The 13,912-nt window shown below is 41.8% G+C and overlaps 1 protein-coding gene across 11 annotated transcripts in view; it reads right to left on the bottom strand.

Annotated features, from left to right (window-relative positions):
* The window catches only part of tpk1 (thiamin pyrophosphokinase 1), a 380,881-nt gene that overhangs the window by 201,700 nt on the left and 165,269 nt on the right, over window positions 1–13,912 (bottom strand). For all 11 annotated transcript variants that reach the window (XM_073054376.1, XM_073054384.1, XM_073054377.1 and 8 more), the window contains one exon: window positions 11,191–11,263. In XM_073054376.1, coding sequence (XP_072910477.1) covers window positions 11,191–11,263 — 73 coding nt within the window. The remainder of the gene's footprint in view (window positions 1–11,190; window positions 11,264–13,912) is intronic.

Below are 13,912 nucleotides of genomic sequence, written 5' to 3'. Positions count from 1 at the left end.
AGATAGCTAAATTCTTCCTCCCAGGACAGGGGAATCTGGGAGTGGAGAGCACAGGTTTAAGAAGTGACAGAGGAGAAATTTCAAGGGTATGTGAGGGGGAAGTTTCTCCAAACAGAGGATGGTGATCACATGAAACAAGTCACCAGAGGAGATGATAGAGCCAGATACTATTACAACATTTAAAAGGCATTTGGACAGTTACTTGAAAAATAAAGTAATCAAAAACCATGGGCTTAATGCAGACACATGGGAATATTGTGGATATGACCATGGTTGGCAATGATGGGTTAGTCAGAACGGGCCTGTTTCTGTGCTCTGCCAATCCATAATTCCATCAGAACAGATGATCAGGCTCTAATTGTAACCATGTGAGTTTCATCTATTGATGTACAGCATAGGAATTCTGCCACAGGTGTGTGTGGAACTGTCATGTATTCCAACACAGAATGGAGATTTGTAGATCCATCATCCAATGTCCTGCACTCTAGAGCTAGGAGACTCCTCACCTTGAAATGGAGTTTGTTTTAAGGCCCACAGACAGCATTGGTTCTGGATTCCATCTCCTATCAAGGCTTTTAGAAAGGTAGTACTTGGAAGAATTATATTATCAATGTTATCTATGTTTTCTTTTATTGGCAAAACAAGATGGTTCTGCTCTGTTCACTGCTCAAATTACTGAGGTTTAATTTAGTTAAAACTTTTCTCCTGAAGCCAGAGAGGGAGAGTATGAATTGTGTAGTGTTGCTTGGTCAAAGAACCAACATTGCATGTTTACTTGAATTGAGGGAGGTGAGGGCAGAAGAAAGCAAAATGTTACTATAATTTCTGATGTAGTGAACAAAACTATCATGGTTACTTTCATGATAGTTTAAAACTAGAAGAAAAGATTATATGACAACCTCCAGTAGCACTTCATTCTACTTGTCCATTCCCAGCAACTCCTTGTCCTCCCATTCCAGGTCTTTTCACAGAGAAAGGGACCCATGAGGTGGAATTCAAGACTAGACAGATCTACCAGCAAAGCTTTGTAAAAGGTAAAATAAAACAAGCTATGCTACAAATACATGCATGAGTGATGGGTCTGAAACATTTATTATGTTCCTCTTTCCACAGATGCTGCTGCCACACCTGCTGAGTGTTTCTCATAGTTTCTGTTTTTATTTCAGAGATCCAGCAGCTACAGTACTCCAATTTTAATTTACTTTGCATGTGTGTTCAGGAGGGGGATAAAAGCTATAATAACAGTAGAAATAACAGAGTCTGAACCCATTCCTACTAGATTGACTCTACTAGAATGAGCATTTCAATGGTAAAAATTTTTTTTGAGAAAAGGTTGGAATGTACAACTGATATCACTTAAAATGTTATCTACCGTAGATTCCGGACTACAGAGCGCACCTGATTAAAAGCCGCTGGCTCTAATTTTAGAAATAAAATCAATTTTTTAATTGTAAAGGCCGCACCGGATTTTAGGCCGCGCCGGATTTTAGGCCGCACCGGATTTTCGGCCGCAGGTGTCCCACGTTGTAATATGAGATATTTACACAGAAAGATATTACACGTGAGGATTTTTTAACTTTTAATTAAATCCATATGGTAACAAAAACAAATACATATTGCAAATGCTTTTTTTCGAACCGTGCCCGTAACGCGGCTACTTTTAAATACGTTGCGTATACTTCTTTACTGAACAACATTCCAATATCTCCTAACGACTGGTAAAAAATATATATACTACAGCCTACCAGGAAAAGTTATTGATCACCTTTAACTTAAAAGCAGCGTTCGCTCAGATCCAAAGCCGCTCGCGTAATGCGCTCCCCCCCTCCTTTCCGTTTATCGCAAACCGGCATTTTCCCACAAGACACCGCGAAACCGGGTGTGACGTCATAGCATCCCGCGATGTAGTACAGAAAACAAATATAGTTAAAACTCTTCTAACTTTAACTAGAAAATGAATTACTAAGCGAAAATATTATAAACTAAGTATGCCATAAGGCAGCACAATGCTTCAAGTGTTTTCCATGTTGATGAGGGTGAGTACAAATGACTGATTTACAATAATTTAATTGTGAAAGTGCGCTTGATTTATCGTACAATTTCATTGGACCTCTGTGAACTACTCATCAATTTTATTGGTCTACTGTTATGAGGCAAAATGTTTACGAGGCGGCATGAAAAAAAATCATGCATTAGCCGCTCCAGATTATAGGCCGCAAAGTTCAAAGCTGTTCAAAATGTGGGAAAAAAGTAGCGGCTTAAAATCCGGAATCTACGGTATTTCTTTTTTTCACAGATACTGAGTATTTCCTGAAGATCCTGTTTTAATTTAGGTGCAGTAACATTTCTGTTCCACTTTGGTGACAGTCAAGAATTTGGAAATGAATGTAGAAGCATTCAGCCTGAGCATCGCGTTACATTAGTTACCACCTGAATAAAATGAAATTTTATGGTTTGGCAGAGATTTGCTTGAGATACATGTGACAAACTTGTGTTGTTTTCATTTATGCTTATGTCCAAGGTTTCATGTTGTGGGATCTATCACTGTACCTCCTTCAACCCCATGGAATCCCATCCACTTTATAAATTGTATTGTCGGGTTTAATAAATTTAACTTCCCCTTTTCCCCAACACAGCTGTCATGAGTACAATATATTCCATCATTTGAGGATAAAATATTGAAAAAGATGAGAAAAGATTTGATTGGACCTGTTTAAACTCTGCTAACAGAAATGCAACATTTTGCGTGAACTAAAAATAAGATGTCACTGGTGCACCATCAACTGTTTTAAAGTGCTTTTCCACAGTCTCAACTATAAGCTTTCTTGCATTGATTATACATCAGTACAAGGAGAGATTTTTAATTAATATATTTGACACATCAATTCTCAAGAGTAGTTTTTCTTTATGTTGGTGAACTGCTGAATTGCCTATTCATGATGAATTACATTCCCGAGCATATATAGAATTTTGAAGAGCAATTTAAAATAAGCACTGGTATTAGTACTAACATAACCTATAACAATGCTAATGCCAGTGCTTATGTTGAATAGTCTTAATGCCCAGCTTGTAGATAGTTACTAAGACGTTGGAAGGATCTCGGGTGGCACAGTAGGGGAGCGGTTAGTGTAATGCTTTACAGTGCTAGTGAGCAGAAGATCAGGGTTCAATTCCCGACAGTGTCTGTAAAGGGCCTGCATGTTCACCCCATGATTGCTCGTGTTTCCTCTAGGTGCCTGGGCTTCCTCCCTTATTCCAAAGATGCAGGGGTTAGGGTTAGAATCAGAATCAGAATCAGGTCTAATATCATCAGCATATGTCGTGCAATTTGTTTTGTGGCAGCAGTACAATGCAAAGCATAACAAAAACTATAAATTACAATAATTAATAGAAATAAAATTAAATTAAATGAGTAGTGCAAAAAGAGAGGAAAAAATACTGAAGTAGTGAACATGGGTTCATCGTCCATTCAGCAATCTGATAGCAGAGGGGAAAGGGCTGTTCCTGAATTGTAGAGGGCGACTTCAGGCTCCTGTACCTCCTCCTCAATGGTAAGAATGAGAAAGAGCATGTACTAGGTGATGGGGCTCCTTAACGATGGATGCTACCTTATACAGGCACTGCCTTTTGAAGGTGCCCAGGCTAGTGCTCCCCAGACTAGAATTTACAACTTTCTGCAGTTTTTTCTGATCCTGTCAGTGACCACCCCAAACCAGTTGGTGATTCAACACAGTTAGAATGCTCTGTAGCGTACATCCATAAAACTTGCAACACACACAAAATGCTGGAGGAACTCAGCAGGCCAAGAAACATCTATGGAAATGAGTAAACAGTCGACGTTTTGGGACGAGACCACTGGTGAAGGGCCTTGGCCTGAAACAATGACTGTTGACTCTTTTCCATAGATGCTGCCTGGCCTGCTGAGTTCCCCCAGCATTTTGTGTGTGTTGCTTGTAATTCCAGCATCTGCAGATTTTCTGGTCTTTGTAGAAATTTGCAAGTGTCTTTGGCAACATACCATGTGATCCCTCGACTTCCCCTTTCTGAAGTCCACAATCAATTCCTTGGTCTTACTGATGTTGAGTGCAAGGTTTTGCTGCAACACCACTCAACCAGCTGATCTATCTTGCTCCTGTATGGCTCCTCCTCATCTGAAATTCTGCCAACAAAAGCTGTGTCGCTGGCACAATTGTGGGTGTAGCGAGAAAAGAGCTGCGGGCTAAGCACGCATCCTCAAGGTGTGCCAATGTTAATTGTTAGCGAGGAGGAAATGTTATTTCCAGTCTGTGTAGATGATGGTCTCCTGGTGAGGAAGTTAATGATCCATTTGTACAGGGAGGGACAGAATCCAGGTTTTGAAGCTTATTGATTACAGTTGAGGGTTTGATTGTGTTGAATGATGAGCTGTTGTAAATAAATAGCAGCCTCACATAGGTATTGCTATTGTCCAGGTGATCCAAGACTGAGGGGAGAGCCGGTGAGAATACATCTGCTATACACCTAGAGTGGTGACAGGCAAATTGCAATGGGTCCATGTCATTGCTTTGGCTGGAATTGATTCTGGATATGACCAACCTCTTAAGGTACTTCATCACAGTAAATGTGAGTGCTACTGAGTGATGGTAGTTGAGGCAGCTCACCCTGCTCTTGGGCGCTGGTATGATTGTCAGCTTTTGAAGCTGTTGGGAACTTTCAACTGTAGCAATGAGAGATTGAAGAAGTCCTTGAACACTCCCGAGAGTTGGTTGGCACAGGTACACCATCAGGGCCTGACGCTTTGCGTGAAGTTATTAAGTTGTGAGCATGCTATGTTGGTGCTAGAAGTGGCTGCCTCCACTTCATTTTATTTTATGTTTCAATGTATGATGTGTGTGACAAATAAAGCTAATCTTTAATCTTTTTAAACTTTAGCCTGTAGTCATACACAACATAGAAGATGGAACAGTACAGCACAATACAGGCCCTTCGGCGCACAATACTGTATCAACCTGAACCAAGATCAATCTAAACCTTCTCTCCCACATAACTCTTGATTTTTTTTTCATCCATGTACTTATAAGACCATAAGGTCAATAAGACACAGGAGCAGAATTAGGCCATTTGGCCCATTGGAACTGTTCAACCATTTCATCATGGCTGACCCAATTTTCCTCCCAATCTCTTGCCTTCTCCCTCTATCCCTTCATACCCCGACCAATCAAGAATCTGTAAACTTCTGCCTTAAATATATCCAAAGGTGGCCTTCACAGCTGCCTGTGGCAACGGTCCACTGATTCACCACTCTCTGGCTAAAAAATTCCTCCTCATCTCCGTTCTAACAGGATGTCATATGAGGCTCTTCATACGACAAGCCATTCAATCACAAAATCATTTTTGTGAACCTTTGTTGAACCCACTCCAATTTCAGCACATCTTTTTAAGGGGCCCAAAACTGCTCACATTACTCCAAGTGAGGCCTCACCAGTGCTTATAAAGTTGCAACATTACATCCTTGCTTTTATATTCTAGATCTCTTGAAATAAAGGCTAACATTACATTTGCCTTCCTTACCACAGACTTAACCTGCAAATTAACCTTTAGGGAAACCTTTAAGAAATCAGTTTTTTGTATTTTCTCTCCATTTTGAAAATAGTCAACCTTTCATTTCTTCTACAATGACAATACACTTCCCAACACTGTATTCATCTGCCATTTCTTTTTCCTTTCTCCTAATCTGTCCTTCTGTAGCCTCTTTACTTCCTCAAAACTACCTGTGCCTCCACATATCTTCATATTATTTGCAAACTTTGCAACAAAGCCAACAATTCCATCATCGAAATCATTGACATATAAGATAAAAAGAATTGGTCCCAACACAGACCGCTGTGGAACACCAGTAGTCACCGGCAGCCAAACAGAATAGGCTCCCTTTATTCCCACACTTTGCCTCCTGCCAATCAGCCACTGTTTTATTTTTGCTAGATTTTTTCCCTGTAATACCATGGCCTTGTAGCTTGTTAGGCAGCCTCATGCGTGGCATCTTGTCCAAGGCCTTCTGAAAATCCAAGTAGACCGATTCTCCTTTGTCTATCCTGCTTGTTATTTCTTTTAAGAAATCCAACAAATTTGTCAGCAAGGTTTTCCCTTGTGAAACCATGCTGACTACACCCTATTTTATCAGGTGCCTCCAAGTACCCTGAGACCTCATCCGTAATAATTGACTCCAGCTTCTTCTCAACCACTGAGGTCAGACTAACTGGCCTGTAGTTTCCTTTCTTCTGCCTCCCTCCCTTCTTGAAGAGTGGAGAGACATTTGCAATATTTCAGGCTTCCAGAACCTTTCCAGAATCTAGTGATTCTTGAAAAATCATTACTAATGCCTCAAGGATCTCTTCAGTCACCTCTTTCAGAACCCTGGGGTGTACACCATCCAGTCCAGGTTAATTATCTGCCTTCAGACCTTTTAGTTTCCCAAGAAACTTCAGTCTAATTATGGTAACTTCACTCACTTCATGATCCCTGCACTTGGAACTTCCACCATACTGCTAGTGTCTTCCACAATGAAGACTGATGCAAAATACTTATTCAGTTTATCCACCATTTCATTGTCCCCTGCTACTACTTCTCCAGCATCGTTTACCAGTAGTCCAATATCTTCTCTCACCTCTTTCAATGCATTCCATGTATCTAAAGGATCTTCTGGTACCCTCTTTAATATTATTGGCTAGCTTACTTCTGTATTCCATCTTTAGTTGGCTTCTGTTGGTATCCAAAGCTTCCCAATCCTCTGACTTCCCACTAATTTTTGCTCTATTATATGCACTCTTTTTAGCTTTTATGTTAGCTTTGACTTCTCTTGTTAAACATGGTGTGTCATCTTTCCTTTAGGATATTTCTTCCCCTGTGCCTTCCGAATTGCTTCCAGAAATTCCAGCCATTGCTGTTCTACTGTCATCCCTGCCAGTGTTCTTTTCCAGTCGATTCTGGCCAACACCTCTCTCATGCCTCTGTAATGCCCTTTACTCAACTGTAATACTGATAGATCTGACTTCAGCTTCTCTTGCGCAAATTTCAGGGTGAATTTGATCATATTATGATTGCTTGTTCCCATGGTTTCTATTACCTTAAGCTCCCTAATCAATTCTGGTTCATTACACACACCCAATCCAGTATAGCTGATCCCCTAGTGGGCTCAACCACGAACTGCTCTAAAAAGCCATCTTGTTGGCACACTAGAGACTCACCTTCCTGGAATCCAGCACCAACCTGATTTTGGATAGATAGATGGACAGCTACTATATTGATTCCAAAGGAAATTACAGTGTCACAGTAGCATCACAAGTGCACAGATATGCAAATATTAGAAGAGAAGTAAGAAAGAATAAAAAATAAGTTTCTCAAACCATCTAACAGGAGTGGGTCATCACTTCCTGGCTATAGGTTGACTCATTATAGAGCCTAATGGCAGAGGATAAGAATGACCTCATATAGCACTCTTTGGAGCAGTCTATTGTCTTAAGACTATTACTGAAAGTTCCCCTCTGTTCATCCAAGGTGGCACGCAGAGGGTGAGAAATATTGTCCAGAATTGCCAGGATTTTCTGTAGGGTCCTCTGTTCTACCACGGCCTCCAGTTTGACTCCCGTATCAGAGCCAGCCTTTCTAATCAGTTTATTGAACCTGTTGGCATCACTAGTGCTGTTGCTATTGCCCCAGCACACACCACATATAAGATTATACTGGTGACAACAGACTGGTAGAACATGTGAAGGAGAGGCCAGCATATTTCAAAGGACCTCGATCTCCTCAGGAAGTAGAGATGACTCTGGCCCTTCTTGTACACAGTCTCTGTTTTGGTGCTCCACTTGTCTGTCATCCAGGTGCACCCCCAGGTACTTGTAGGTCCTCACCACATCTATACCTTCACCATCACAGTAACAGGGAGCAATGCAGGCTTAGTCTTCCTGAAGTCCATCATCATCTCCTTTGTCTTACTGCTGTTGAGCTGCAGCTGATACAGCTTGCACCATTTGACCAAGTCCTCCACCAGGCCCTATATTCATCTTCCTGTCCTCCCTTTGTACATCAATTATTGCTGAGTCATCAGAGGATTTCTGCAGATGACACCACTCAGTGTTGTACGTAAAGTCTGAAGTATACAGGGTAAACAGGAAGGGAGCCAATACAGTTCCCTGTGGGGCCCCAGTGCTGCTTATAGCCATGTCTGGCACGCAGCTCTTGAAGCTGCACAAACTGTGGTCTGCCGGTCAGGTAGTCCATTATCCAGGATACAATAGAATTGCCAACCTGCATTGAACAGAGCTTTTCCCCCTGTAATGAGGCCTGTATGGTATTGAGGGCACTGGAGAAATCAAAAAGCATAATCCCCACAGTGCAGCTCTGCTTATCCAAATGGGAGTCGGTTCTGTTCAGCAGGTGGATGACAGCATCCGAGACTCCAATGTGCTCCTGGTAGGCAAACTGCAGGGGATCGAGGGCTGATCTGACCAGGGGTCAGAGGTGAGTTAGAACCGGCCTCTCTAGGGTCTTCATGATGTGTGAGGTCAAGGCCATTGGACGGTAGTCATTCAAGACCTTTGGCTGGGCCTTCTTGGGTACTAAGACTGCATATGATGTTTTCCACACAGTCGGGACCCTTTCCAGGCTGAGACTCAGACTGAAAATGTGCTGGAGAACTCCACACAGCTGCTCAGCACTCTCCCTCAGGACCCTGGGGTTCACACTATCCGGTCCCAATGCTTTGCCGTGTCTGAGATTCCCCAGAGTCCTTCTCACCTGCTCAGTAGTGAAGGTGAGTCCATGATGACGAGAAGTCGGTGGATGGTAGCTGCACGGGAAGGAGGGGTTGCAGACAGTGTAAACTGTGTTGTTCATCCATGTGTTGAACTGGAGGAGGGGAGGTGCTGAGGGAGCATTGGGTGCCTCAGCACCTAGGCTGATGTGCTGAGTGGGATGTGAACAGGAAGACAATTGTCAAACCTACTGAAGAATTGGTTTAACTCATCGGCTGCATTCTGAGGCTCCACAGCTAGCCTGATTGAAACTAGTGATGTTCTTCATGCCTCTTCACATCTCCCGTGTGTTACTCTGCCCAAGCTTGTTCTCCAGCTCTCTCTGATGTTCTTCTTTGGCCACCGTGATTTCCCAATCTCCCTGCATATTGAAGTCCACCATGACTATTGTAACATTGCCCTTTTGGCATGCATTTTCTATCTCCCATTGTAATTTGTAGGCCACGCCTTTACTACTGTTTGTGGGTCTGTGTACAACTCCCATCAGGGTCTTTTTATCCTTGCAGTTCCTTAGCTCTATCCACCTTCTTACACTTTCCGATCCTATATCACCTCTTTCTAATAATTTGATGCCATTTATTACCATCAGAGCAATGCCACCTTCCCTGCCTTCCTGCCTGTCCTTTCACTACAATGTGTATCCTTGGACATTAAGTTCCCACCTATAATCATCTTTCAGCCATGATTCAGTGATGCCCACAACATCATACCTGCCAATCTGCAACTGTGCTGCAAATTCATCTACCTTATTCAGTGTACTGCACGCATTCAAATATAACACCTTCAAGAGTCTCTTAAATATCCCTAATGTATCTGCTTCTACCAACACCCCAGCAATGTGTTCCATGCACCCACTATTTTCTGTGTAAAAAATCTACCTCTGACACGCCCTTATACTCTTCTGCAATCACCTTACAATTATGTCCTCTTGTATTACCATTGCATCCTTGGAAAATGGCAGTGCCAGTCCACTCAGTGTATGCCTCTTAAGTCACCTCTCATTCTCCTTCACTCCAAACAGGAAAACCCGAGCTCACCCAATCTTTCCATATAAAACATACTCTCTAATTCAGGAAAATTTCCTCTGGACCTTCTCCAAAGCCTCTATATTGGTTGAAGTGAGTCTGGGTCTGAATAATATTGGTGTCCTTTCCCCTGGGAAAAATCTGTTTTTCAGAATGAGCAATAATTGAATCAATTGATTCCAAGGATGGTGAGCTTAGTTAATGTGTGGAGTTTGACAGCATTTAGTTTGACTTCTCTAAGAGCATGGAAGAATGAAAGGAGATCTCATTGAATTTTAAAATTCTTACAGGGACACAAACAGCGTATTTCCCCTCGCCGAGCACTTTCATGCCATGGGCCACTGTCACCGAAAATAAGTAGGCAATTTAGTAATCATGTGAGGATAAATGTATTCATGCTCAGGCTGTTGAACCTTGGGAATTCTTGACCACAGAGGGATCAGTATTTGAGTCAGTAAAACACTCTACCCTTTGAATTTGCTCTACCATTCAGTGTGTTCACAGTTCAACGTTTATTATTTATGGCACAGAACAAGCCCTATCCTGCACCTCCCAGCAATCCCCAATTCTAACCCGAGCCTGATCACAGGACAACGAGCAATTAACCTACTAACGGGTGCATCTTTGGTCTGTGGGAGGAAACCAGAGCACCTGGAGATAACCAACACTCTCCATGAGGAGAAAGTATGGCCTCCCTTTCAGATAATTTCGGAATTGACCACCGAACTCCAACGCCCCAAGCTGTAATAAAATCGTGCTAACCGCTACGCTATCATAGAACCCATCAATCCCAATGAAGTATTCCTCTTCTGACCCCATACATCTTAATGACTTTTGTATCCAGAAATGTTTCCTGTCTCACTTTTAAAAATATTCAGTGACCTGGCTTCAGGAGTCCTCTGGGCCAGACAATTCCTCAGGATAACCACCCTCAGTTGAAGAAATTTCCCCTAATCTGAAACCCACATGCCTTTCTAAAATCCAACACTCATCCAAGTTAAATTCCATCTGGCATTCCTTGGCCCAATTTTCCAGTTCATCCAGATCTTCCAGTAATCTCAGATAGTTTCCCTCACTGTTCACTATACCACTAACTTCATTGTCCACTGGATATTAAGGGGACTGACGTATTTGAGGACAGTACAGGAGAATGCCTCAGCTGTGAACTTGATGAATTGTGCAGCAGCTTGTACGTTCTCCCCATGACCATGTGGGTTGCCTCCAGGTGCTCCAGTTTACTCCCAGTGCCCAAAGACAAAGGTTAATTGGTCCCATGAGAAGCTAGGCTTAAATCAGGGGTTGCTGGGCAACGTGGCTTGAATGGCTGGAAGGGCCTATTCTGCGCTGTATCTCAATAAATAAATAAAATTTACCTTGGTTTTGTAGAACTCCTTTACTTCTGGTTTAATTGAATCAAAATCGCCACTGATGAAGTTGGGCAGAAATCTAAACAAGCGAACAAACGCAATCAATTAGCATAGGCAAACAGTTAACTTCCACACAAAAAAGGAACATTTTTGCATAGTAGGGGAATTAAGGGTTATGGGGAAAAGACAGGTAGGTGGAGCTGAGTCCATGGCCAGATCAGCCATGATCATATTGAATGGTGGAGCAGGCTTGATGGGCCAGACAGCTCACTCCTGCTCCTATTCTAATGTTCTTGTGTAACACGTATCATTTGGTTCATCATCTGTTTTCCTGCACCATTCAAGAAGTCCAAACTCCAACTCATCTTTTAAACAAATTGCACATTTTCATTTTTAATATGTGAAGAAAATTTATGTAATCAAAATATTCCATGACATTTATGAAGAAATAAAACTTTCACCCTTTTTTTCTCCTGATGTAGCCTGGAGTGAGCAATTGGAATTATAAATGGAAAATAATGTGTCTATTAACATTAGTACAAAACAGGGAAGTGCTTCTTTACCAAGAACGACATGGCAAATTTTCAGAAATATAAGCTACTAACACTTGTCCAATTTAAAAGAGTCGTTGAAAAGAACGCATCACCTTCAGAAGTTCAATACATACGGTTCATTTCAATAAGAACCCATCATTTTACCTTACTACACGTGAGTAATGAATGCATACAGAATTTTTCAAGAGAACTTTGGCACAAAAAGAACACATGCCAAACTAATCACAATAAGATATTATATCTCCCCAAGGATATTTCAGAAAACAGTGTTTATTACCATCAATTCTCAAAAGTGAGTAAGAACAAGGGTGTCCTCTAACTAACACCTCTGACAAAATATTCCAATAATAATGGTTGAAGATTATGGTTAATGCTCGAAGAAGAAAGACAAAACTTATATTTACACAGTGCCTTTCACATTCTTTTAAGGATATTCCAAGAGAAGTCAATGAATTACATTGAAACTGTAGTTTCTTTTGAAAAGCACTGTAATAAGATTTAGGCATCACAACAAAGGTTGTATTTATTACTCTTCCTAATTATGTGGTTAGCACATCGCAGAGGGCAGAAAACAGTGAGATACAGTGCAGGTCTGAATTCAAGTATAGCCAGACCAGACGAGAAGGCAAACCACCTGTCCAATATCACCAAGACCAAGGAGATGGTGGTGGACTTTAGGAGATCTAGGCCTCATATGGAGCCAGTGATCATTAATGGAGAATGTGTGGAGCAGGTTACGACCTACAAGTATCTGGGAGTGCAGTTAGACGAGAAGCTAGACTGGACTGCCAACACAGATGCCTTGTGCAGGAAGGCACAGAGTCGACTGTACTTCCTTAGAAGGTTGGCATCATTCAATGTTTGTAGTGAGATGCTGAAGATGTTCTATAGGTCAGTTGTGGAGAGCGCCCTCTTCTTTGTGGTGGCGTGTTGGGGAGGCAGCATTAAGAAGAGGGACGCCTCATGTCTTAATAAGCTGGTAAGGAAGGCGGGCTCTGTCGTGGGCACAGAACTGGAGAGTATGACATCGGTAGCAGAGCGAAGGGCGCTGAGTAGGCTAAGGTCAATCATGGAAAACCCTGAACATCCTCTGCATAGCACCATCCAGAGACAGAGAAGCAGCTTCAGCGGCAGGTTGCTATCGATGCAATGCTCCTCAGACAGGATGAAGAGATCATTACTCCCCAATGCCATTCGGCTTTACAATTCAACCGCCAGGGGTAAGATATGTTAAAGTGCCGGGGTTAGGACTGAGCTTAAGTTACCATTCAATGTATTTTAGTAAACTATTTAAGAACTTTTTAAAAGCTATTTATTAATGCTTTTTGAGAGGGTGATTTTAGATGCATATCATATTTATACTGAGTTAAGTATTGTATGTAATTAGTTTTGCTACAATAAGTGTATGGGACATTGGAAAAAATGTTGAATTTCCCCATGGGGATGAATAAAGTATCTATCTATCTATCTATCTATCAATTAATGCTCCCATTCAAAGTTCAGTATGCATTTTGACTTCCTGCATCAGCACTGCTCCAGAATCGTTGCCCTTTTGTTCTGATGCCACCCGCTCCAAGTTATTTTTTGACATTGATTTCTAAGATTTAGAGGCAGCGATGATAACAGACCCAGATGTTCCTTTGCAAGTCAGGATAATATATGACATAGAGGGGAAGCTGCAAATGGGGTGATGTTTCATGTACCTGCTGCCCTTGTTCAACTTGATTGAGAAACTCATAGATCTGGGAGGTGTTGTTGAGTCGTCCAGGCAAGAGCATAAGGTAAACAGGAACAGCAAACAACTTGGTGATTTGAACCTGGTCTCATGACTTAGACACTTGTTTGAGTGTTTCACTGTTTGTTTGTAAATGAAAAGTTAGCATGCTTACTCACAATCAGTGTCCTCTGTCCCACTTACTGAATCCAGGAATCTATTTCCACGTAACAGGCTGCTAAACAAGATAAGAGCCCTTGGTATTACAGGAAAGATACTAACATGGACAGAAGATTAGCTGACTGGCAGAAGGCAAAGAGTGGGAATAAAGGGAGCCTTTTCTGATTGGCTGCTGGTGACTGGCGGTGTTCTGCTGCCGTGTTGACAGGGATTCTGTTGCTTCTCATGTTTTATGTTAATGATTGGATGATGGAATGATAGCATTGTGGTGGATTTTGTG

The sequence above is a fragment of the Hemitrygon akajei genome, chromosome 8 (genome assembly GCF_048418815.1).
Source record: "Hemitrygon akajei chromosome 8, sHemAka1.3, whole genome shotgun sequence".
Classification (NCBI taxonomy): Eukaryota; Metazoa; Chordata; class Chondrichthyes; order Myliobatiformes; family Dasyatidae; genus Hemitrygon; species Hemitrygon akajei.
Note: the sequence above shows the minus strand (reverse complement) of the source record. Positions and strands in the feature narration are given on the sequence as shown.